Source organism: Suricata suricatta, chromosome 3 (genome assembly GCF_006229205.1).
Source record: "Suricata suricatta isolate VVHF042 chromosome 3, meerkat_22Aug2017_6uvM2_HiC, whole genome shotgun sequence".
Classification (NCBI taxonomy): Eukaryota; Metazoa; Chordata; class Mammalia; order Carnivora; family Herpestidae; genus Suricata; species Suricata suricatta.
In genome coordinates this window covers 167,020,408-167,047,230 of record NC_043702.1, presented here as the reverse complement: position 1 = coordinate 167,047,230, position 26,823 = coordinate 167,020,408, and the positions used below count along the sequence as shown (strand labels likewise).

Here is a 26,823-nt window from a genome sequence, read left to right as displayed (position 1 = left end):
CCCATGTCAAAAAGATTTGCTCCTGTTTTCTTCTAGGAGTTTCATGGCTTCAGGTCTTGCATTTAAGTCTTTTAAACCATTTTGATTTAATTTTTGTGAGTGGTGTAAAATATGGGTCCAGTTTGATTCTTTTAAATGTGAATATCTAATTATCCCCGCACCACTTACTGAAGAGACTTTTCTTTTGTCCATTAAGTATTCTTGACTCCCTTGTCAAACAGTTGTTGACTGGATATGCTGGGGTTTATTTCTGGGTTCTTGATTCTATTCCAATGGTCTATTTTTCTTGAGCAAGATAAGCAATCCCACGCAAAAGCCTGCTTGGGACTCTCTCTCTCTGCCCCTCCCCTGCTCACTCTCTTGTTCTCTCTCTCAAAATCAATAAGTAGACATTAAAAAAAAGATTTTCTATATATATACTATCATGTCTTCTGCATATAGAGACAATTTTACTTCTTCCTTTTTGATTGCTACATTTTATTTTGTTTTCTTGCCTGATTTCTCTAGCTAGGCTTCTGGTACCAAGTTGAATAGGAACAGTGAGAGTGGGAATCCCTATCTTGTTCCTAATCATAGAGGAAAACTCTCAGCTTTTCACCACTGAGTATGATGGTAGCTATGGACTTGTCATAGATGGCCATTACTGTGTTAAGACATGCTTTTATGCCTGATTTGCTAAGAGTTTTTATCATGAATGGATATTGAATTTTGTTGAATGCTTTTCAAGCATCTACTGAGATGATACTATCATTTTTATTATATTAATATGGTGTAGCACACTGATTGATTTGCCTATGTTTAACCACCCTTGCGTCTGAGGGACAAATGCCATGTAATCATGGTGAGTGGTCCTTTTATTGTGCTAGGAAATTTGGTTCGCTAGTATCTTACTGAGAATTTTTGCATCTATCCTCATCAGGGACATTGATCTGTGGTCTTCTTCAAGTAGTATCCTTTTCTAGTTTTTGGTATGAGGATAATGCTGGCCTTGTAAAATGAGTTTGGGAGTGTTCCCTTCTAGTCAATTTTTTGGAAGCGTGTGAGAAGGACTGATGTTAATTCTTAAAATGTTTGGCAAAATTCACCAGTGAAGCCATTGGTCCTGAGTTTTTCTTTGTTGGAATATTTTTGTTACTGATTCAATATCCTCACTAGTCATTGGTCTAGTCAGATTTTCTATTTCTTCCTGTTTCAGTCTTGGTAAATTACATGTTTCTATGAATTTTTCCTTTTCTTCTTGATTGTCCAGTTTGTTGGCATAGTGTTTTTCATAGTAGTTTCATGATCCTTTGAGTTTCTGTGCTATCACTTGTAATGCCTCCGTTTTCATTTATAATTTTGCTGATTTGGATTCTTTCTCTTTGTTCCCTAGCAAAAGGCTTGTCTAGTTAAAGGCTTATCAATTTTGTTTACCTTTTCAAAGAACCAACTGTTAGTGTGGTTTATCTTTTCTATTTTTTTTTGTTTCGGTTCTCTATTTCATTTATTTCTGCTTCGGTCTTTATTATTTCTTCTTTTCTGTGAACATTGGGCTCAGTCTGTTCTTTCTCTAATTGAACTCTAACTCTTGAGGCATAGAGTTAGATTGTTTATTTGAGCTCTTTCTTACTTAATGGAAGGGTTTGTTGCTATGAACTTCCCTCTTGGAGCTGCTTTTGTTGCACCCCATAAATTCTGATGTGTTTTTTCCATTTTCTTGTAGTTTACCAAACTTCCTTAAGGGACTTATTTTGAATTCTTAATCAGACAGTTCATAGATCTCCATTTCCTTAGGGTCAGTGTTTGGAGCTTTATAATTTTCAATTGATAATGCCATATTTACCTGACTTGTGTGTGTGTGATCCTCGGTTCCTTACTTCAACCTCATGCATTTGAGAAGTGAGACTCCTCTTCAAGATTTTACATGTTAGCTCTGGCAGAGACAGTTCTTCACCAGTTAGTTCAGTTTGGGTTTCTGTGTGTATCTGATGGTCATGTCTTTGGACAAGTAGGACCTGCTACTATGGTCTATTCTGGGGTGAGGCCATTGTTTGAACTCCAAAGATGGGGATGTGAGGGATGCCACTACTGAGAACAGTTGAATAGGACTGCTCACTTATTTCCCTGCCTACATGAGGCTGTAGGCTGGACTCTGCAGTTGCCTGAAATTTCTGGTCAGGCTTATTAGATAAAGAGTGTTGGAACTGCGTACTATATTCAGCAATAAGCAGAATGATTAATTAGCTTCCCTTCCCTAGTAGGAAAGCAGGCACCTCATTGTTTGCAGGGTAAAATCAATCCTGTGTGTGCACTAAATTATCCGGACAGGTGAGGCCACTGGTTTTGCTCTGAAGATGGGGGAAGCCACAGGCAATGCTGTTCAAATACCACTGAATGTAGTGCTGTTGGATGATGTATGCAGCTTCCTGCATGATCTGGTTATATTTCCTGGTTAGACATGCTGAAGGCTGTGCTCAGCAATGAGTGGGATTATAGATTATATTCCCGCCTCAGCGTAGCAAGAAAAGCAGCTCTAAAACCAGTAAAGCTCTTTGATTTCTGTCCTGACTCAAGTCAGCCCATACCCCAAGTTCCCTAGTTGAAGAGGGCAATGAGCTTTGCCCTGAAAACCATTTGCTCTGTCTGCCCTTCTTTTGGCTTGAATGTCACTGGACTCAACAGTTTCAAAGAGTTGGAGACAACTCTTCCGGTCATATGGGCCCAGAATATATTCTCCACAATGCATGTAACTATGTCTCAGCCTCCTTGCATGGGTGGGAAGGGGAAGGACCACTCCACAACACTCTCAATTTCCCAAACATGCTCTGGTTGGGAGGATCCAGAAGATACCTTCAGCCTTTGCTATGAATTAATCCCTCTGCCTGTGCAAGCTTTCATTCCCAGTACTGACTTTTCTCCAGAAGTGAGCGGCTCTACCAGCCCACCTCCTGTTTTGAGTACCATTATGCTTCATAGCTTCCAGGAGTAGTCACCTGCCTCTCTGGTCAGGGCGGGCTGTGATTCAGCACACTGCCTGAGTGTGGGAAAACTAGGCTCTAGGGAAAGCAAAACTATTCATTTGAGGATCCAAATCAGGCAGACCTACATCCCACCAAGTTCTTTGGTCAGAGTTTTGGTTCTGCAGATGAGCAAAACTGATGATTGGGATTACTGTTTGGGCACAGTAGGTATGAACTTAATCAGCCAAGATCTATGTGCTGGTTGTTTCAAGCCCCTCCTCCTCTATCATGGTCAGATACCCATGATGTGAGATCAGAGTGGGAGGCTGGTTGTCCCATCCTGGGTTCTGTTTTCTTACTTGAGGAACCAGTGGCTGAGGGCAGAACTGTCTTCATGGTGCTGTGTTGTTCAGGGACAAAAGCAATGTGGTCAACATTTAGCCTCTTCTCTTATCCTTCTAATGTGGTCTCTGAGGTGTGTGTTGGCGGTGGTGGGGGACGGGGTGACAGTTAGCTCACTCTGTATTCTAGAATTCTCTCAGTGGTGTGTTATTCTTGAATAGATGTTAGTTGTTCTTGTGAGAGGAAGTGAAGTCAGCAATTACCTATTTTGCTATCTTGGGATGTCATTCCCTCCATAATGCATTCTTACTTTCAGTCATTAGAAGTCTTCATACCTTTTCAACCAATCTACATCTTCAGAGTGATTCCTTCTAGTTTTGATAATTAGGGGAGAGTAAAATTATATTTAAAAAATAATGGTGTCATTGCATGAAAAGTTGGGGATGAGTATACAATGACCTAAGACTGGCATGAACAGGACAGCCATTGGCATACATCATCTTGAAGTACGCTGCCAAACACGAGAGCCAGTTCTCTGTCCTCTCTGCCAAGTGTGATGGCTACTAAACATGAAAGCCATGGATACTTAGGCTGGCAAGAGAATGGTGAGCCTCCGAAGGACTCTGCAGCATGACTCACCTCTCTTTTACCCTCACATCAGGTTGCTTCCTACTCCTCTTTTCATTATCACCTCTTCCAGGATTGAGGCAAAGTGCTGAGCAGCCCTTCTGCCTGTAAAACCCAAATGACTCAAACTAGCATCTCACAAAACACAAATGTTATCAAGTGTGTTCATTTAGTGGAATATCTTAGACCAAGTCTAAATGAGCCCTCCCTTGCAGTCAGCTGTTTCATCTTCACTGATGCCGCTGAGAAGCAAGAGGCTATCAAGAAGCTTGACAATGGGAAATGACTTACCATTATAGGTATTGCTGAGCTTTGGGGAAATGTAGGTGGCTAATGTGCTACTCAGTGGCTATAGCTTAACCTTGCTATCAGGTTCTAAGTTAGGATAGCTTCTCTTTATATCACGTCTTACTCTATACAATGAATGCACACCTGAGAAGTTATACATGAATCAAATTTCTGTAACGTTGAATTTTATTCTCCCAAAGAAGGAGTTTTTAGACTTACAGATGCTTTACCTTCAAGGATAAATAAATATTCTTCAATATACAGAGGAGTCCTAATACTTCCCTCATGTATGTATTTGTGTACATTCACAAGGAAGGAGAAGAAAGGAAAAAAACTAAAGTATTTCCTCAACCCCCCCTACTGGGGGGGTGCCTCCAGCAGCTGTTATGCCTCCTCCGTGGCTCTAAGTCACACTGGAAATTCCCAATGCGGTTGCATCTTCCACCAGACGCCCACAGAAGCTTTATCACCTGTCACTCTGCAGCTTCCCTCTGCTGCAACTTTGTAGATTGTCTCACCATCCTGATTTGTTTGCATCTCAACAATCCCATCACCGTGTAATGAATGCTCTGTATTAAACTCCGTTTTAAATACTGAACAGTTGTTTCTACTCTCCTGGTTGGCCCCCGTCTAACACAGTTCTCCAGATTGACAAGGGATTTTACAGGTTTCATCTGCCAGGTAAGCATCTCCAGACACTCCATTTTACTAGCTATACTGAAACCAAAGTTAGCTCAAATCACCTTCTCACTGCCTTTGTTACTTTTCTTTGACTAATTTTGAAGGCTTATGCCAGATCAGCAGTTAGGTAAGGAGACATGACAATTACTACTCCAGGATTTAGACTCTGGGCATAAAACTCACTGGAAATCAGTAATCAAGTTCTATGAGCAGTCAGCACCATGGCCAGATCCAAAAAGCCACAGACAAAACTAAAGGCCAGGAAAGACTTTATTGGAGATTTAGGCCAGAGATGGGACAAAGAAATTGGACAGCTTATCAGTTTTGCTAAGAGCACTTCTCTTCAATTTGCCTCCAATATCTGTACTGCTTTGTCATACACAGACCAAGCAACTAAGAAGATAGGCATTGCCACATGCTATAAACCTCTGGGAATTGTTAAAATTGAAATGAGCTTTACAACCTGTCCTGGAAAATAGTTACCATAATCCATCAAATACAAGACTCTTTTGATTATAGAACATGTCATTATTTTATGGACCACCAAGAAAGAAGAAAGGGTGACAAATTAAAGTTTGATACAGCACTTTCTCACCACATCTCTATTTTGAGTCACACACCCACCAATTTTGGATATGTTAAAATGCAACCAAGAAAACTGCCTTAGAATATGAAATGTAGCATTAGCTCTGTTTTAGGCACCTAAGCCTTCTTGAACCAGATAAACTGTTTAAGGGTCTGGCCATCCTAGAAAACCCCAAGGCTCAGGACCTTGGGGAGGGCCATCCATCAAAGAAAGTTACAGACAGCTCTTCAGCCATTTCCATTATTAGTTCTGAATACTTTTTGGTATTTGGGTGAGCCCTGAAGTGGATACAAGAGAGCCTAACGTTAAATGTGCCTTCCCCAGTAACTATAACGTGGTCTTGGACAAGGCACTTTACTTCAATTTCCTCAACCATGAAGTAAGGGAGTTGTGATAAATGATGTCTTAGATTCCTTTCAATTTGACCTTCTAAATGAACAGGGGAAATACTAACAAATATGCTATCTGGTTATGATCACTAAATTAACCAGTGGTTCTCAATAAGAAATCTTTTGTCCCCAGGGTCATTTGCAAATGTATTAAGGCTCTTTGGTTGGTACAATGACTGATGACCTCCCTGGCATTTAGCAGAAAGAGGCCACAGAGGCAAAATAGCAAATGGTCTCACCCAAAATGCCAGTAGTTCTCATACTAACATATCCTAAGACCTTTTGAGAAAGTATTTATGATGGTGAACAGAAACCCCTGAGCTTATGCTCTGTTTCCATAATGATTTTCCTAATCTTATTATAATGATTTAATTATAATGATTTAATATCAATAGCATAGAAGGGAGATAGCAAGACTGTCACTTAGGCAATGCCTAAGGAACCCACCCTCCACCATTTGCAATCTAGATGACAATCTAAATCTCAACCTTCTCCCATGAACTTCTCAAGTTTCATTTTTCCTGGTGCTGGGACCAGTCCTATACATAAGGCAATAACTCCCTGCACAGGCTGATATAAAAGGAACCAATAGATTTCCTATTGCCTGGTTACATTATTTACAAATTAGCACATAGGGTTATGGCCACTTCCAGTCGCATCTTGGTAGAACATGCTGAAGAAAAGGTAGCATCAAAGAAATAAAGAACTCTGGAGAACCTTTAGATTGATGGCCTTACATTTCAGGTGAGGAAACTGAGTTCCACAGAGGTGAAGGAGCTTGTCCAAAAATATGTACCTCGTGTTAGCGGCTCCCAATCCACGCTGCCAGTTGGTTGACTGAGAGTCCAGCGCCACACCAAGTGTCTGGCACAGGTGATGAGAGGAAAAAAATCCCCGATGGTGCTAATCAGACAGGTGAACATCTCAGTGTAAAACTTTTCCTGACCCACCACCCAGAGAAAGAGCTATGCTTTTTGCCCACCTCTGACTACTTCAGTAATTCCTAAGAGTAACATGCTCACATAACCATAGTACAACTGTCAGCATTAAAAAGTGATATCATCACAATACAAATCTGAATCTTTACTTTGCTAATTGTCCCTATGGTATCCTTCTTCTGGTCCAACATCCAACCCAAGAATGGACACTGCAACCAGCTGTTGGGTCTCCTTCATCTCCTCCAATCTGGACAGTTCAACCTTTTATTTCCATGGGTCCTCATGTTTGAAAACTACAGGCCAACACCTACCAATCTGGGGTTGTCTGGTGTTTCCTCATTATTAGTTTTCAGTTACGTATTTGGGGCAGGAATCACGGTTGTGAAAAGGCGGCAATTCTTGTTAACTCCATACACTCAATCTATGGGGTTAAATACCAACCTTCAATATTTGTTAATAAAACATTTTTTCTAAAGTAAATTATTCCATCTTTCTGGCTTATACATAGTTTGTAGACATGTTTTTTGTTTGTTTGTTTGTTTCCTTAGTTGTTTTTTAGCATGGTTCTTCATTTTTTAGTAAATCCAGAAGGTACTGTTTTAAACATAAGCAATTGCTTTATACAACCACACAGAAAGTATAGGAGATTGGGCTAAGTGGGGAATAACTCTGAAAAACACTTTAAGGATGCTCTAGAAAATCAATCTTTAGGGGCGCCTGGGTGAGTGTCCAACTTCGGCTCAGGTCATGATCTCACAGTTCATGGGTTCAAGCCCTGCATTGGGCTCTGCGCTGATAGCTAGCTCAGAGCCTGGAGCCTGGTTCGGATTCTGTGTCTCCCTCTCTCTCCCTCCCTCTCTCTCTCTCTCTCTCTCTCTCTCTCTCTCTGTCCCTCCCCTGCTCGCACACTGTCTCTCTGTCCCAAAAAAAAAAAAAAACACATAAAAAAAAGTCAATCTTTAATATCAGCTTATTTTCTGATTAATTCTTTATACTAAGGGAGGACTTCAAATGACATATTCTGCTTCATTGAGAATTCTCATTAATTGGGTTCCATGAACCTACATTTGATGCAAAATTAGAGATATTCTGTCTGGATAATCCCTTTTCCCCTACTTAAATGAATCTAATAGCCATTTTTACCTGTCCTGGAAATTATAAATTCTAAAGCTTATAACTTGAGAATTCTAGCCATCAGAATACTCTAATACAAGGTTCTCCCAATACTGAAAACTTGCCGGCACAGGCCATCCAAATGCATTAAGAGCATCACGGTGACCAAAGCCAGTATGTTGTATGCATATGACAAACTCTCAAGAGGGATCTCGCAGACAAAGAGAAAGAGAAACTTCCTTCTTCTGTCTTGCTGATCCTTGGGCACATCCAAGGTCAAAGAAAATGAACAGGGTAGTGGAAGACTCTGTAAAACCTTGACTCCCTAGACCATGGTGGAGAGAGGGGTGAGGACAGGCTGTGCCAGAGCAGCAAAGGGTCTCAACTGAGGGTTAGGTTCTGATTAATGCAGACTTTCATCTGTGCATATTTTTGCTGTATCTCTGACCACACTAGGAGTGGATGGATATGAAAGGACACAGGCATCAGCTACGTCTTGGACAAAACTGTGCCTGAAATTCCTCACTCAGATCCTGTGGAATAACTGATGGGCACACGCACAGACACCCCTCTTCCACAAGTCCCTCTTTATTACCATCACCTCAGTGTCATTCATTCAGGCAACACTTGAGCCCGTCCCGTGTGCCGTCTCAGACTGCTCACCCAGGAAGCACAACGGTCCACAAGATGCTACCTCTGGAGTCAGATGGACTTTGACACACTTTTGAATCTATCAGCAGGCGACGCATTATTGTCCAGATAAATCGACAGTGATCGGATGTATATTTTAAGTGTTTAAATGATTTTAGCGAAGAGAGAAATTGATGAGGGAAGGAGTGGTCGGTGATTTGGTTAATACATTGTTTTAAAGCAAAGCCTTTGGGGTTATGGGCCCTGGGTTTAGTTTCTTCTTCTCCCACCTGGTAGCTGGTGACCTTGGGCAACCATTTTGACCTTCCTTCCCTCCCTTGCAAAATGGCTCATTGTGATGCTTGTAATAGGCTAATACACGCCAAGTGTTTATCATGGTGCCTGGCACAAAGTAAGTGCTTAATAAAGAGAGTTTATCATTGTACATAAGCACCAGGGGCTTCTGGTGGTCCTTTTGATGTCCTATTCCTACGCTGGCAAAGGAGAGTGAGGAAGCCCAAGGCATTGTAACACTCGAAGGACATCTTCCTGACTCACCACAGTGCCCTTTTCATATGGACAAGAAGCTGGGTGTTAGGCCACTTGACAGTGGTGTAGGGAACCACAGCTGGTGTTGCCTCATCTAACAGCTGGGGTGTGACGAGAGGGAATTCAGGTTCTTGAAGGAAGGACAAAGGATGCCAGACACAATCGCTGCAAAGTGGAATGTGCCGAAGGGCATGTGACATTGGTTCTAGCACTTTCCTTAAGAGTTTGTCCAGACCTATGTGTTGGGGCATTGTGATTATTTGAGTTGTGCTTACTTTCTTTGTAAACAATGAGCTGACACTTGGGAAGCTCCTCACCTTGGCAGAAGAAGAGCTTCCTCCAAAGGAGATGAGGCAGTGACACCAGCCACCTCCTCTCCTAAAAAAAGGACAAAGAACTGTTCACCCTCCACCCCTCATTCCTTCACTAGTGTCTCCTGGTTCTGTGGGATGCCATAAACCTATGCTGTGTCATATGTAAGAAAGATGCATGGAGACTTGGTGTTCCCTTCACAAGGCTGGTAGAACCTCGCACTGGCCTCATCTGGCACTCTTCCTAGGTTGAGAAAAGACGTGCAGATGCCTCCTTCTCTCTGATGAACTCTGAGTCTTTGGGGGCACCTGGGTGGCTCAGTTGGTTAAGTGTCTGGCTGCAGATCAGGTCATGATCTTGCGGTTCATGGGTTCCAGCCCCGCGTCGGGCTCTGTGCTGACAGCTAGCTCAGAGCCAGGAGCCTGCTTCGGATTCTGGGTCTCCCTCTCTCTCTCTGACCCTCCCCTGCTCGTGCTGTCTCTCTCTGTCTCTCAAAAATAAATAAAAAACATTAAAAAACAAAACTCTGAGTCTTTGAGCCCAGACAGTCACTCCCAATGGGGAGGTCTCAGGGTAGGACAGCACATTTTGTCAGAATGCCAAGGCTCCCGTGGGCCTCTCTACACCCTCAGTTGAGACCCTTTGCTGCTCTGGCACAGCCTGTCCTCACCCCTCTCTCCACCATGGTCTAGGGAGTCAAGGTTTTACAGAGTCTTCCACTACTAGGGGTAAAAGCCATACAGCGTCATAGGATTATTCTAGAATGAAAAAATAAAAGTTGGGAATTGCTACATAAACACTTCAGGGCGTAATTAGGGCCTGGGTCCTTCCCAATCCCTGGTGGAATCACAACACTTGACAGCTGTTCCAGGATGGGATTTACATCCGTTTCTACAGATCATGGTCAAAAACAAGTGCAGACAGCCACTGCCCATGCTTGGGCTGTAGTCATTATGACTTGTAACTTGTAAAAATGAGCACTGGGGGCTGTTCAGTACCTCTCAAACTTGACAGATTAAAAGAAAAATCTTTATTCATTTTTGAGAGACAGAGACAGAGCATGAACAGGAAAGGGGTAGAGAGAGAGAGGGAGACACAGAATCTAAAGCAGGCTCCAGACTCTGAGCTGTCAGCACAGAGCCCAACATGGGGCTTGAACTCATGAACTGTGAGATCATGACCTGAGCCACCCAGGTGCCCCTCAAACTTTACAGATTTCTGCCTCCTATCCCCAGAGTGTCTGACTGAATAGGTCTGAGCAGGGCCTACGAATTCACATTTCTAACACATTTCCAGGAGATACTGATCCTGGAACACTCTTAGAGAGCCACTGCCCGACTTGATGTTTGTTATTCTTGTTTCATTTACTTGCTGTCTCATAGCGTGAACTCTGATGACTACATCGGTAAGGACACTGGTAAGAAACTACCTAGTATTAAACCCTCTGTTTTTCTGCAATTCTCACGTCCCTGTCTGACCTCCCTCTCAAACCCAAGACTGATAAGTTCAGCTGTCCACTAGACATCTATATCTACACAGTCCACCAAAAACTCCTAACTCAACATGCGCCCCCATCCATTATCTAGATCTCTCTTTTCTGAGTCTGATATAGCTTGTGCTATATCACCATCCATACAGGTCAGAAAGCCCCAAGTCGTCCTCGATTTCTACTTTGCTTCCTGTATGTGACATCATGTAATTCTAGAATTTAAGCTCCCCAGAGGCAGATGCATGGTGTATTTTGTTCACCACAGTAGCGCCAGTACTTAGAATGAAGCCGGGAACGATGTAGGTATGGAATGAGTAAATGAAGGAATGAATTTCTGAAGCCCCTCCCTAATCTGTGCCTGAGTTCAAGCCTTCACGTCTCAATGAACGCCGGAGTGGCCTCCTGCCCAGCCTCGCCCATCGGCAAGGTCACCCCAACTCCACTCCACCTGCATTCCTTCTCTGTCGGAAGCATAAATTGAGAAACTTCACAACTGTGTGTACAAACTTCTGATCGGACTTCCTTTAACCATCAGCATATATCCAAGGAAGATATGCCAACCCCTTCACACGCTGGTCTTGCCATTTGCACCAATGCCGGGATCTCAGCCCCCAGAGGAACCCTGCATTCCAGCCCCTCCTCCCAGGCAGGGATACAACCCTACGTCTGTATCCCTCTACACACAAAGCCATGCCACTCTTTCTAGCAACTTACTCATCTACCTTTCCTCATCTGAGAATGACCTCTTCCCGCCAAGACCCAGCTGCAATGTCACATTCATTGTGAAGTACTTTCCATCTAGTCCCCTGTGTCCCTTATACAGACATACACCCCAAAGGGAATCACGGATCCCGTAGCTGGGATCCTAGCACCCTGTGTCTCCACTGAAACACACATGCAGATTACATTTTTCTGTAATCATTCTGTTACAGGAGTTTCCTCTCCACTGAGTGTTTGTAACCCAGAAGTCTGTTTCCCTCCCTCTCATGCTCCCTAGTATCTAACCCAGTGTGACAGACAGGCCCTCAAAGGTCTGAACTCGCCTCGATTTAATTCAGTTAGCATCAATCAGACAGCAAGGAATAAACCAACAGCCGCGGTCTTGGCGGGACTAATTCTCTGAGGTCTTCACCAGCCAGGCCAAGCTAAAAACTAGAGTAATTACTTGGGCAGATAATTCATGAAAAGAAGGAAAAGCATTTGCATTTGAATGATCGAGCCAGGATTTTCTGCTTGTTGATGTTCCTGGAATTTTTCAGATAATGCCTTCAATTCTTTGATTCTTTCATGGTGCGGGGAGTAGGCTGGAAAGTTAATCTATCAATCACTCTCCCATCTGAAACCAGGCAACCTTCAACTGTTTTTTACCAAAACAGAAAAAATTCAATAGGAACCAAGTTTCAGAATGCCATCAGGCAGGGTTTGAAGGGCCTGTCCTTAGGGTTCAGAGGCCACAGCCCCAAGACCTCCTGAAGACTTTGCCAGGAGTCCCTGAGAGTTACTCCTGCCATTTAAATGGCCTCACAGGCTATCAGGCATTCATGCCCTTAGAATTCTTACGGGTGAGGCAAGACAGAGAGACAGGCGGCAGAATGCAGTGATGGCCAGCGCCCAGCCTGCTTTGAGTCCACGGAGCAAAACCCTAACCAGACTCAGGGGCCCTGAGAGCCAGAAGGAAAGCACAGCGCAGGTGGCACGTACGTCTGTGTGTCTGTCTGTGAGTTCAGGTATGGGGGCGAGGAGAAGGTAATCTCGGTCCCCCCAAAATTAACAACGTGACGCTCCCTCTTAAAACACACACGAGGGAGCGCGCCCGCACACGCACAGCGCACAAATCCCCAGCACCTGCTTCGGAAGCCAGGTCCCCGAGGCTGGCCCGGAGGCGCGGCCCCACCAGAAGCGACGGGTGGATTTACCGTGGCCTTACTTTTAATTAAGTCCGCGGCGCGGGCAGGGGCGGGGGAGGAGGGCGCGGGGTGGGCCTAATCCCGGGCCCGCCTGACGTCACCTGGGAACGGGCGGCGCAGGCGGCGGGGGACAGCGACGACCTCGCCGCGACCCGGGCGCGCCTCCGCCCGCGCGGGGCTTTGCTCCGCGGGAATTAAGGGAAGGAGAAATGTTAGTACACTTTTAATTGGAAACCGAGTTCTTCTTTCAGGGCGGCTTGTTTACTCAGGATCCGGCATTAGAACTCAGGGGAGGCTCTAATTGAAGTGACGGCTTTGGAGATTATGGGGAACATATGGCCCCACCGCCGGGCTCTTTAGCTGCATTTTCTCATCAAACTGCCGGCCGGCCCGGTGTATGCGGCGCCCGCCCTCGTCCGTCTCCAAAGGGCCTTTGAAGAGCGGGCGGGCTGCGCGGTGACTGCGTCCGGGCTCCTGACACCGACTGCCCGACACGGGCTCCCATGCGCCCGAAACAATGGCAATGGGCCTGCTGGGCACCTAGCTGGGCTGCATGGGGTGCCCAGCTGGGCTGTAATTCGGACTGTTGGTAGCTGAAGGCGGAAGCGAGTTGCCAGGCTAACGGGGCCACTTGGGCCTGGCCGGCCAAGCTCACGCAGGGAAAGGAACTGGGAGGAAACTCGAGGGTCTTGGGGGTAGACTTACATTTCTCCCCCATTTACTGATCATCACTCAGCCCACCCAGCATCCTCCTATACACCCCGGCAGGCTCCAGCACCGACCACCATCCGTTGATCCCCCCCACCAGATTCTCTCTGGTATCTAGAGCTCCTGGTTAACTGAATGCAATACCCATAGTTAAGTTTGATGTTCTGTTGAGAAATAATTTAATATTGGAGGGTTTATCTAGAATTCAAAGTCAACTGGATTTTTGTTCGCTAAATCTCACAGCCTTGCTCACGCTAAGGAGACAGCTGCCTTTTGTTTTCATTCCAGAGGTTCCCTGCTTCGGCCCCAAAGCTCTGCCATTGGGAAAAAAACAGAGTTGCCCCAACTCTGTCCCCATGAGCCTGCCTTCTGCAAATGCATAAAAGTAGAATAAGTCTTAGAGAGTGACTACTTTGAAGAGTAACTCTCATTTGAGCATAGAATTTGATCAATGTGTTTGGTTATTGACTGTCTCCCTCCCCCAGGATAGAGGATTCATGAGAGCAGAGCTCACCACTCCACCTACAGCAGGCCTGCCCCACAGTCCATGCTCGAAAGAGTTGCCCATTACTCAGATCTCATATACTTCTATACGACCTCCACCCCCAGTGCCCAAACCCAGTCCTTACCCGATGCAGATGCGGACCAAATTCCTATGCATGGAACAGATGCTGAGTTGCTTCAAGCCACTACTGGACCACCCTTACAGATTCCTAAGAAATTCCTAGACCCTTACCTTGAATACCAGCATGGTCCACTGATCCCACCTGAACTCAAATTCTTGCTCAGAATCACCAAGAAAAAGCAAGCATGCCTGTGGGTCCCAGCATGCAGACCTGGACTTGGACCACTAGGAATCCAAATGGTTCTTAAACAACATGGCTTTGCCATCTACTTTTCAGCACCGAATACCAAAGTGGCCTGGTTTGCCACCAAACCTTAGTAAACTAGACTCTGGAGTTTCTCTTAGGTCACAGACGCCATGCTACAGGCGGTTTCTTCTCCTGCTCAGTATGTGGTCTAAAGCATCTTCAGATCCATCATGAAATCTCTGGGGTAGACATCTAAAAGTTGATGGGCTTGGCTGGAACATCAGTGCAAGAAAACCAGTATCTTCCCTGCATTTGCCCCCCTCCCACTGACCCCCATCTTTACTACGCAGTAGTAAAGGACACGGAGTCTCTAGTCCTTTAGCTCAGGTATTAGAAGGTCAGAGTCTTAGGTTGAGTCTCCAAGGCCGGAGACTCCTAACATTCACCAGTCACACTGCAAAGTCTGGCCACTGTACTCCGAAAGGACCCAAAAGAAGGATGGATACACAGAGGCACGATGTCAACACTATCACTGGGAAAACAAATCTGAGTGCATTTGTCTTGAGAGTGAGGTCGTAACAGATGGCTGGACATTGCAGATCAGGGAAGCCTATTAGAAGTTTTGATATTTACTGATTTACTCTCCTGTCGTACTTTTATTCATTGAGTTAATGAGGGCTGTGGGTGGCACAGCTGGTACCTCTCATCTGGACCAAAAGGTCAACGGGTTTTTCCTAGAACCATCAGATAGCCATGGGAGCAGAGAAGTGATGAATAATTGTAAAAACCAAAACAAAACGAATCATGTGTGTGTGTTCACATGTGTGTGTGTGCACTTTTGAAGTATTTTCAGATTTATATACCATGTTGTCTTTGGGTCCTTCAAAGCCTCCCACTTCCTTAGAAGACGTGCCCATGAGAAGTACAGTGATAGTGACTCATTATTAAGGAGGATCCAGAGTTAGAACAGAAGGTGAACTTTTGACAGATTTGAAAGGGAGTGTCCACTTAGTTCCAATCACCTTGTTTTCATTGCTTTAATTGTATGTGAAAAGATTCTGCACTTGGGGTCCCTCAGGTAGTAATTCCCACCGAGTACCTGGAACGTTGCCACAGGCAGCGAGGGAGAGCTGTCAGCGAAACATGAGAACAAAATGTGAGGTCTTTTAAAATAGACCTCACGTTTTTATCGACTGGACAACACAACATAGTGGTTAACGATGCAGGCTCTGGAGCCGGACTGCCCTAGTGTGAATTCTGTCTCTTTCAATTACTAGCTGTAGGACCTTAAGCAAATTACTAATTTTTCCATGGTCACCTTCTCAGCTGTACAATGGGAATATTCTAACACTGCCTCCCACATCAGCTTGATTGGAGGTTAAGTTAGTTCATTTGTGTAAAGTGCCTAAAGCAATGCTTTGTGCCGAGTAAGGACTCAATAATTATTATCATCATCATGCAAAAAATCACAATGATCAATTGTCCGTTTGATGTTTTTTTCCTTGCAGGGACTGTGCAAGGGAAATGAACACACACAGCACACTATGGCAGTTGAAATGTGCTCAGCAGTGACTGCACTATTTTTAAATTATGATTTCTACCAAAATAATTAAGTACCCAAAATTAAATTACAGTTGATGGAAAAGAGATAATGCATTGTCTGAGTTGGTACATTGCCTGTAACTTTTCAAGCATGAAAGATAAACTCTACTCAACTCACAATTATAGCAGAGGCTGAGTATCAAGTGTCCTGACTTGGTAATTGGTAGAATTAAGTTCTTATTCTGGCTTATCCCTGACTCAAGTATCCTGTGTCCTTATTTCTCCGTCTATAATATGAAGACAAAACAAACACCCTGGAAGACAAAGGTTCAGAAAAGAAAAAGCAGCACTGAGCCCCAGACTGAAGGCAACAAATAACTCTGATGGTCAATTTCATGACAGTGATACTAACAAGAAACACAATTAGATTCTAAAAACAACTTAGAGGGCTCAGGCAATTATAACTTTCTCTTGTCTACTATCCAGGGATTTCAGATTAACAATCAAAAAATGTCCATGAAGACCTCTGTGCTGGTCATGATCTATGTTTTTCATGTCCCCCTTCACAATGCTGACAACAATGAAAACAGGTAATGGTTATTGTATGTTTACTCTGTGCAGGGTATCGTGCCAATCTTTGGGGACAGATGATCTCTTTGGTGTCTAGTCTTATTCTAGACTTTTATATATATATTAGTGATCTATAGCTAAAATTTTCTGGAAAATACTATTTAGAGGAGCCTTCCATAAACGCTGCTTTAGAGGAAACCATAAACTAGGGTTGAAATGTTTTTTTTAGCAATTATACTATTTGTCAGAGTACTTTAATACCTAAGTAAGGTTTTTCTTGTTGTTTATTTAAAGACTCGCCCCTTTGTTTCTTAAAGGGAAGAATAACAAAACCAATCTCCAGGCTGTCCCTTCCGCAGCTCTCAGCCTCCTTATACCCCTTCATATCTGGGCCTCACTGCTCCCCTCGCATTAGGAGGTTGGCTTTGGGACATTTCTCTGACTTGCGTTGTTCAGTGTTCTCTACCTCCTCTGCCCCTCTTTTCCTGCAAGTAAAACACGGCATTCAGCAGAGATCCTGAGACAGCGTACGCATCTGTAAGAAATATTCGCTGAACTAAAGGTTAAGAAGATGAACACCTGGAAGGACATAAATAGATCACGGTGTGTCACGGAGCAATTGCAACAGGCCTAGTGAGGAATACAGTGCATTCACTTTCACTAACAGGGAACTGTTCGGTTCAAAGGTCCTTCATGGAGTCCAAGACTAGTGCTTCAGAAGAGAAGAACAATTCATTCCAAAAGTAATTCATTTGAAGACAGGAGACATTCCACCACCCTCGGACCAAGAGGCACAGAAAGAGCTCACCCCAGGATAACCACATTCAAGTCAATGTTACATTGAGGAATAAGAAGATACTCGGGCACTCCAAAGAGCTCAAATCAGAATCACTCTAAACCTCGGTTCCCCGGTCTATAAAGGAACGGTAGCTAAGTTCAACACATGCTTCCCATTTTTGCTTGAAACACCTATGAAATCCCAGAAGCGGTGGCTAGATGGTTGCCTCCTGGCCTGCACTGACTTTCCAAGATGCAGCACTACCTATAATTTTCAGAGCCTGGGAAGTACGTTTGAGACTGGGGAGCACCTCTGAGACATGCAGGCCAATGGGGTGACTCAGTCCATCTCTAGCCCATACATCCTAGCCACCCAAAATGACAGACCCTCTCTCTGTACTACCCTGACACGGTCCCAGTTCAGCTATCCAGACATGTCTGAAACAGAAGAGCAAAGACAGAAGACAAGACTTTTGTAAATGATGGATCTTTGATGAGATAAGCATATGAGCCAGGAGCTCCCCACCCCTTGAACCGGAGACAAGAACAATGTCTGCCATTTACTAAACATGGACCAAGTTTCGGGCCCTTGATCACTTTTCACTGATTTGGAAAGAGAATCCGGGATGGGGGAAGTAACTTGCCCCAGGTCGCACTGCTGTGAGTATGGCGCAAGACTCAAGTGCAGACCTAACCTTAGCCCCAAGCCCCCTGCACTACTATAAGGAAACTAACACTTCCTCATACCTCCTGCTCAGTTTTTCTTTCAATCTTCATTCTGAAATTCATGACTGTGAACTGACAAGGATAATTCTATGGGACAGTCATGCATTTTCCAGAACTTGTCAGGTAACGACTACCTCTCTATTCTAATTTATTGGAGAACAAGATTTCCAAGAAACGTTGGAACCAAGAGAGGCTCATTAGTTCTGTGATGATTTTTTTAAGTTTATTTATTTATTTTGAGAGAGATAGAGAGAAAGTAGGGGAGGGACAAAGAGAAAGGGAGAAAGAGAATCCCAAGCAGGCTCTGCACTGGCAGCACAGAGACCCATGCAGGGCTTGATCTCACAAACCATAAGATCATGACCTGAGCTGAAACCAAGAGTCGGACACTTAGCCAACTGAGCCACCCAGATGCCCCTGTAATGAATTTTTTAAAAATCCCAAGGTTGCGGAAGGAAATTAAAACAAATGTCCAAACCTGATACCGAAAGGAAGGAAAAAGAGATGCATCACACAATTAGAGTAACAAGAGAAGCACCTAGACCTCCCAAAGCGGCAATAACGCACACCCTAAGGAAAATTAAGAGAGAAGAAGGACCCCCAGTCTTCAGTATGTTGTCAGGAGTATTCATTCCAGCTCCTAGTAAGAGTCACACTGGAGACTGATACTTCTCTGCTAAGGACCTCAGAAGCTAATAAAAACAGGACAAAGTTAATTTATTCACACACTAAGCAAACATTTGCTGAGCACCTGTTGCATGCCAGGCACTGTGTTGGGGCCAGAGGAGTGTAGACCACGGGGTGAGAAGGGGTAGAAGCCTTCCCAAGCAGTCTGTACTACTGGATAAACAGAGGCCATGAAATTCCTGTATTTATTTGAAACCTAAAACCTCCTTTGCAGAAAGGCATCCTCATGACGGGGATCTTGGCCCAGGCTTCCTCTGGGAAAATCCTGCTACAAAAGCAGAGCTAGGAAGGGAGCCCTGCCTTACCCTGCTGATGGCTTCAACTCTCAGAAAAGGAGGAATGCAGGACTTTAGGCTCTCAGACTTTAGTTCTGATTGAGGAAGCGTTGGTAAGCCAAGAAGAGTTAATGGTTTGAACCCTGGAAGGACCTAATAGCCAAGGAATCTATTCTGAGCATAATCTAAGATGCATGTTGAGGGGTGCCTGGGTGGCTCTGTCCATTAAGTGACTTTGGCTCAGGTCAAGATCTCATGGTTCCTTAGTTTGAGCCCCGTGTCGGGCTCTGTGCTGACAGCTTAGAGTCTGGAGCCCGCTTCAGATTCTGTGTCTCCCTCACTCTCTGTCCCTCCCCCGCTCACACTCTGTCTCTCTCTCTCTCAAAAATAAATAACCATTAAAAAATGTTAATGCATGCTGGTCTTCAAGAAAGAAAGCCTTAAAATGGTAAGCAAGCCACAGAATGGAAAATCAAAAAAACACACAGTTTGAGTCGATAGTGAGGGCTGTTAAAAGAAATTAAATATAAAAGTATTGTTGGAGGAAAAAATGAAATTCTGACTAGACATCAGTGATTCCACAAATGGAAATAAAAAAGGTAAGCAACTTACTGTAAAAATAACATAAAACTAAACACAACTTGGTAACCTGGATTGAATGTGGATTGAAGGATAAAGACATTAGTTAAAAATATCATGAAATCAAATAATAGCTTTAGTTTATATAGTTTAGTTAATAGTACTATACCTATGTTAGTATCTTAGTTTGCATGATACATTTATCAAAATGCAAACATAAATGTGAAATGTTAACATTCAGGGAAGTCTGGAGGAGGGCCATATGGAAACTCCTGTCTTACTCTGCAATTGTTCTGTAAATCTATGCTTTTATTGCAAAATTAAAAAAAATAATGTTTATTTACTTTGACAGAGCGAGTGGGGGAGGGGCAAAGAGAGAGGAAGAGAGAGGCTCCATGCTGTCAGTTCAGAGCCAGGAGCAGGGTTCGCACTCCTGAACCGTGAGAGCATGACCTGAGCTGAAATCAAGAGTCGGACACTTAGCCAACTGAGCCACCCAGGAACCCCATCAAAGTAAAAAAGTTTGTAAAAACTGCTGCACAAGACACTCTCAGATGACTTCTAATGTTGAAACATGAAGATAAGAGGGGTAGATAACTAAGAAATGCAACATAGACCAGCAAGGAGCTGTGGTTGCCTACAGTGAGCTCCCCAGCCCCACCCCAGGTCAAAAGAAGCCAATGAAGCCACAGGCCACATCAATAGAACAAACGTGGCATCCACGACAAGTAGTAATAACAACACTGTGCTAGTTCAGACTACATGTGGAAGATTTCATCCCCTTCTGGGTGGTATATTCTAGAGAGACTTCAGTATTGTTAGACAGAGAGAGAGAGAGCAGTCTCTTCTAAGTGAGAGTTGGAAGAATGGGGACGAATGAGACAGAGCAAGATCCAGACCCAGGGAGAGTGAGGCCCTTCACAGGCAACTCGAAGGGCCGTCCCATGTCTGGGAGACTGGCTGATTTGGGTCCTACAAATTCCATTCTTCTTGAGAGCTTACTTCCAGGCCACTGGAAAAGCTGGACTAGGATAAAAAGAGCTTTTCTGGCCACACTAGAAAAAAAATCCAGCAGCTAAGTGTCTCCAAATTTGGTATCCTTCTTGGCTGCAAATATGTCACATGCTTGTGCATAAGTCGGAACAGTCCACATCATAAAACCATAGATTCTACAATCCTAAATTTAAACAGCCCTAAAGATCACTGACCTCGTCTTCCACCCACTGCAACTGAAATGTTGAGACACGAGCTTTTTCCCTTCTCATAAAGGGTCTAGTCTATACCCCTGTTGGACACCAAAATCTGTAATATTGCCCCCACATAATGGGTAGGACTCTCCTGTTTTCCCTTGGCCTTATTTTCACAAAACTAAATGTACTGAAATTCTTTAGCTATTATTTAATAAGCCCATCACTGTGTTCCAGACCCTCTCTAGTTGTGTCAGTGATGTCCTAAAAGGCATCACTTAAAATTGGCCCAAATACACTAAATGTGCCATAAGGAATGCAGAACTGGTGCTACAATGATCTGTTAGGGACATGAAAGGTCCATTAAGACAGCATTCCTCGGGGCTCCCATTGACTTCATGGCCAAGTGGACCCCATGTGGCATTCCATCAAAACAGGCACCATGCCCTTTTCTCATCAGTGAATTCTGGAAGAACCCAATAGTTAAATTCCATCTTGCTGATGTTGTGCTATTCTGTGAGCTTGTCAAAACCTTCTGGAACACCAAAAGTATCAGCCAGCACACCAGCCTGCCCTGCCAGCTTTGTGTCATCTGCAAATCGAATAGACCTGCCTTCTGTGTCTTCATCCAAGTCATTGATAAAAACGTTAAAGATGACAGCCCATTTGATCATTCACTCAACAAATATTTATCAAGCAACTACAATATGCTGAGCGCTCAGGACAGAAATGAGAGGAGGGATTGTATTTGTACCGGGACACCTCCTAGAATGGGTTGCTCTCTCTAACCCCCTACTAGGAGGTGGACTTCTTTCTCTTAGAAGCTTGTCCTGTTAGTGAGGCAGGATTTGACACACAAAACATTTGTTTTTAAGTTTTTTTAACGTTTATTTATTTTTGAGAGACAGAGAGAGAGCACAAGCAGAGGAGGAGCAAAGAGAGAGGGAGACACAGAATTCAAAGCAAGCTCCAGGCTCTGAGCTGACAGTATAGAGCCCAATGCGGGACTCAAACCCACGGACTGTGAGATCATGACCTGAGCCAAAGTCAGATGCTCAACCGACTGAACCACCCTGGTGCCCGGGCACACACAACATTTTGTGATGTAAGACAGACAATGTTTATATAATTGACAAGATGAATGCTACAGAAAATACAGAAATTGGATTCTGACTTTGACTTTTATATCATTTTTCTTATAGCTGCAAAACATTACAATGAGAGATTTTTCAAGTTGAAGTCTTCTAGAACCACTCTCCTCCCTCACCACACTGATAATCATTTCAACAAGTGGGGGGGGCTATCTGTTGAGTAGTCTGACTCTTTGTTAACTCTAATAATTAGAATGACATTCTAATAATCCCAGAGTCCAAATCGCTTGCCTTTACCTAACCATCTATAATGCAAGTGCTCAATGATTTGGTTAAATAATTAAATGAAGTCTCATTCTGCTCTCCGAAGAAAGACAGGTCTGATCCACCCACTTGAAGGCAGCAGTTATGTGCCTTTATGTAGTCTTGCTTTTCTAGTCTAAATATCTGTAACTTCTTCATCTGACATGGTTTTGAGGTCTCCCCACCCTCACGCCATTCTTACCATTCACATCAGGACTCCTTCCCTGGCATAAGGCCAACACTCAGGATACACCTACTGAACGAATATGTACACAAATGAACCAGAAAGCTCTACGTTGTCCTTATCAGCCTCAAAACAAAATGCTCTGAACTGAACATACTGCTCAAGGTGGGGTCAGAAAAGTGGGCGTCTTATAGTTCCCGTGTTCTGGAAGTTACATTTCTATTAACGCTGCTCAGATCCAGCTTTTTCTTTTTGTCTTTGCACAGGGGGCGGGGCGGGGTGGGGGATGGTACCTTAATGCCTCCTACTAAGTCTGGAGCCAGTTAAAATCTGTGCGTCTTCACCATGGCCAACTGGATAAATTCATCATCAAGCCCCACACCATCATGTACCAAGAAAGGCTCCACCGCCGCATTTGTTTCCACGTTGAGAAAGAATGGTATGTCCTCTGGATGTGCCTGTCTTTTGAAAGTCACATTGGCATTCTGATCCCCATGGCACCTAAGCCCTTTGGGAATCTGCAGAGTTTGCAATACTCTGGGAAGGAGGCCTAAGTGGGTGGGCACAGCAAGGCTCCTGAGGGGTAAAAGCGGGTGAGCTGACCTTCGTATACCGAGTTGAGGCCACGAAGCTTGGTTTAGCCTGGGCCCAATTAGCCCAGAGGAGATATTCAATATGTCCATGGCGGTGTTCCTGAGAAGGAGGAACTGCCTTCAAATTAAAACAAATCCAGGAAAACTTAAGATTGGCGAGCCCAGCGGGAGTGGGGTTACAGAAGGCAGCAAGCAGAGCCTGGAGAGAAGAATCAACTGGGAGGTACAGGAAGCAAACACGTCGCTATGAAGATCCCAGGCCGGCAGGCGTTCAAGGACCAGCATCGACCACACATCAGACGTGTAGTGTGCGTTCTCTCTTATTCCCCCCAAACAGCACTACCAGTTAGGCACGATTATCACCACTTTACAGCTGTGGAAACTGAGGCTTAGAGAGATATAGAAAGTTGCCTCAAGTCACATGGCAGCCAAGACGAGGTCCCCACCTGTCCCCACAGCCCATGGACTCCAGCATCTGTTCGCAGGGCTTTTGTTTCATGAGTTTATTCCTTCCTTCACAAAGATCTCTACTGAGCACCCTCAGTGTTCTGGGCCTGGGCTAAGCCCTGGGGACACAGTGGTAAAAAGACACCTGCTGTCCCTCCTGCGGCTTAGCCCTTGGCAAGAACAACAATCAGCCAGACAGGCAACCGCAATAAAGTGAGATGTGTGGCCCCATAGGAGAAGTTAAAGGTAATCTCGCCCGCACGAGGCATTAAGAGTCTTCCTTGGTGCAAAAGCCCCGAGAGAGAAGCTTAGAGAATGTGCCAGCAAGACCCCAAAGTGCGGGACAGAGGCAGAGAGGAAATGAAAACTCAAGGTGTGGAGCTGAGTGCTAGAGACACTGATGTGCTAGAGGCCAGCAAAGTCCAGATGAAGAACGGGAGGTCTCAGAGGCCCCCTGAGAGCCTGAAGAGGTGCATGGTGTGAGGTTACAGCCACTTTCTCGGGACCGGAATTGCATTGGGATTGGCAACGGCAAGAATTAGTAAGGCCACTCGGCTCTCGCGGATTTGGAGAAAAGGGGGTTGGGCAAACCAGACAAATGCCGCCCTGGGGGGACACAGGCTCAGCTTGGACACTTTCAATTCAATTTCTCTGGCCTCCTGAAATGTGCTGCATACAATCTCTGGGTCTCTCCTATCCCCTCTCCCCAACCCCTACCCCAACCCCCCCGCCACTCCAAGGCAGGAAGGGTAGGGGGGGCTGGGTTGTGGCACAGACACATTCTAGTTCCTTTCTCTGCTTGACCCATGGAGCCTCAGATAGATTCCAGCAGGATCTGAAGTGCGTGCAGAGTACTCCCCCTCCCCCGACTTCGGGCTTGAGCTTTTTTTTTTTTAAGTTTTAAAAAATGTTTTCTTTATTTTGAGACAGAGACAGCATGAGTAGGGGAGGGGCAGAGAGAGAGTAGGAGAGAAAGAGAAAGAGAGAGAGAGAGAATCCTAAGGAGGCTATGCCCTGTCAGCTGCAGAGCTCAATATGGGGCTTGAACCCACAAACCGTGAGATCACGACCTCAGGTGAAACCAAGAGTCAAACACATGAATGACTGAGTCATGGGGCGGGGGTTGGACTAAAGCTTTTAATTTGTCTAACCAGTGAACCATTAGCAGATACAGAATGAACAGAGGCTGGAATGTGCCTCCTTGCACTTTTGTCATTGCCAAGAGAAGGCCATGCCTTGGACCTGCTGATTCTCAAGCCTGGTGCCTGGTGTGAATCAAGCAGAGCAGACTTGAGCCTGGTTTGCAGCCTAGAGCTGAGCTCAGCAACTTCCAGGTGACCTGCGGGTGCTCAGCCTGAGGGAGAGTCACTCCCGTTAACCTAGAGGCTTGTGAATCCTGGACTCAGTGTTTACATTTATAACACGTGGAATTTGGGGGTACTTGTTACGCAGCATCATCATGGCAATTCCTGACCCATAAGAGATCATGCCAACCTTACATGGGTAACTGCCTGTAATGCACAGAGCTGCTTTGCCATGAAACTAAGCTGCTCCGGTGGCTGGTCCTCTAGAGGAGAAGCCACACAGCCCATCAGCCCACCTCCCTATCCCGCAGCCCATGTCCCCGCCCACCACACACAGGGCACTCACCTGAGTCTGATGCCGCCGGGCTCACTAAGCTCAGTAGCTCCCGCTCCTTCTCATAGTCCCCTTTGCAGAGGAGCTGCCCCTCCTTCAGGACAAACTCGTCGCCCTTTTGGAGCTGCCGCTCACAGACACAGCAGCAGAAGCAGCTCAGGTGATACACGCTCTTCTGGGCCCGCATGACGAACTCGTTGGGTGCAATGGCCTCGAAGCAGCCCCCACATTTGACAGCAAACAACCTGGCAGTGGGGGAGAAAGGGAAGCAGGGGCTTTGAGAAAGGTCAGAATGGGGCCAGCTGGCCTCAGGTCAATAGCACACAAGGCTCCCAGGATGTTTTGGAACGAAATACACTCGAAATCCTGAGGATGGAGTCCCTAAGGAGAATCGAACCAGGGGATTCAGTTGAGTGCCTCCCAAAGGCTAACAAAAAGCAGGGGCGCTGGGGACAGTCTGAGCTACTGCCCAAGGTGCAAATGGGGTGATCTAGGACATGGGGCTCCTGGAGGGTGGTCTACACATGGGCACCAGGCAGCTGTCCCAAATTCCTGGGGAGTAACACAAATGTCCGGGATCCCCCCCATCAGTAGGCATAAGGGGGAGCCCCAGATGTGAATCCGTAGCAGGCTGGCCAGGGGAGACCAGCGCGTGGGCTGGTTTCTGAGAGAGGAACTGCATCTCAGCTTCTCGGCGTGGCATTCGATGGACGCAGCCTCTCTCCCAGGGCTGAATTCTTATTTCCCTTCTGTTAATTTCAACAAGCCACAGAGAGTGTGTGTCTATGCTGAACCAAAGCAGTAGGGATTGGTGACGTGACAACGAATAAAAGAAAATCCCTTTCAGAAATGAGCTCAGGCTAATGGAAGAGACAAGACATATCCAAATGATGGCAGCGGGGACATGGAGGAGGAAGGAACTAGGAAGGATCAGGGGCTCCTGGAGCGATCTGCAATGTATCATGTGGTCAGTGCCTCTTAGTGAAGGGAAAGACAAGAAGGTGGGCAGGTGGACGGCATACAGGGGTGGGGAGGGGGGGACCCCCCATGGGAAGGTCCGAAGTCGCAGCCATGCTGGGTATGCTCCAAGCAGGCTAGAGGTGGGGCACCTCAGGAGGGGCGGCGGGCGAGGCCGGCCGTGACTGCCCACTCTCGGGCTGGACAGCATGTGGCTAGGCATGGGGAGTTGCTGAACAATTTCTAACATGATCAGAGCCCTGTTTAGGGAAAGGAACTCTTCGTAGTACCAAAGGTAGAGCAGAGACAAGGGTCGTTGATACAACAGCACCAGGGAACCAGGATGGAGGGGCCAGAGCCCTCCATTTGGAAATGGGGGAGCTCCGGGCTCCCGAGCTGGAGGAAGATGAGGAGGAGAAGGTCTCCACTCCTGCAAACATACCGTGTGTGATTCCCTGCCTCTGGGAGTATATACACCCGCAAAGCCTGCCCCTTCTCTGTTTGATCCAACTGAATCCAACCCACCCTTCAGGACAAGCCACCTACCACCTGCTTGAATCCAGCCAACCTCCCCTGCCTCAGTCTGAAGGAGCTGTCTCTCCTTGGAACACCTTTACATGAACTGTCTGTGTAGGTCGCTCTGTCATTTCCTGGAGATGTTTCAAGACACAAAAAGCAGCAAGATCCAGAGGGCTGGGCTCTGTTCCCAGCTATGCCTACAACGGCCTGCAGGCCATTCCTCCCCTCAGCACTCTTTTCCTGGCTGTTGTTAAGAAGTCAGGCCGACCTCCTCTAGCTCCCAAAGTCTTCCAGGGATGGCTTCCTACTGCTAACTTCAAGTATCTTAATCTTGCCTTATCGGTGAGATTTTCCTAGGCTTATGACTTCTCCTGCCAATAGCCTGTCGTAGAAGAACCAGGCCTATGGAATATAGCCCACAACCTCTTGCACACGGTG

The 26,823-nt window shown here is 45.4% G+C and overlaps 1 protein-coding gene across 1 annotated transcript in view; it reads right to left on the bottom strand.

The window, feature by feature from the left end:
• The window catches only part of LMX1A (LIM homeobox transcription factor 1 alpha), a 163,760-nt gene that overhangs the window by 23,622 nt on the left and 113,315 nt on the right, over nucleotides 1–26,823 (bottom strand). Inside the window, exon 3 of the mRNA XM_029933191.1 lies at nucleotides 24,922–25,154. Coding sequence (XP_029789051.1) covers nucleotides 24,922–25,154 — 233 coding nt within the window. The remainder of the gene's footprint in view (nucleotides 1–24,921; nucleotides 25,155–26,823) is intronic.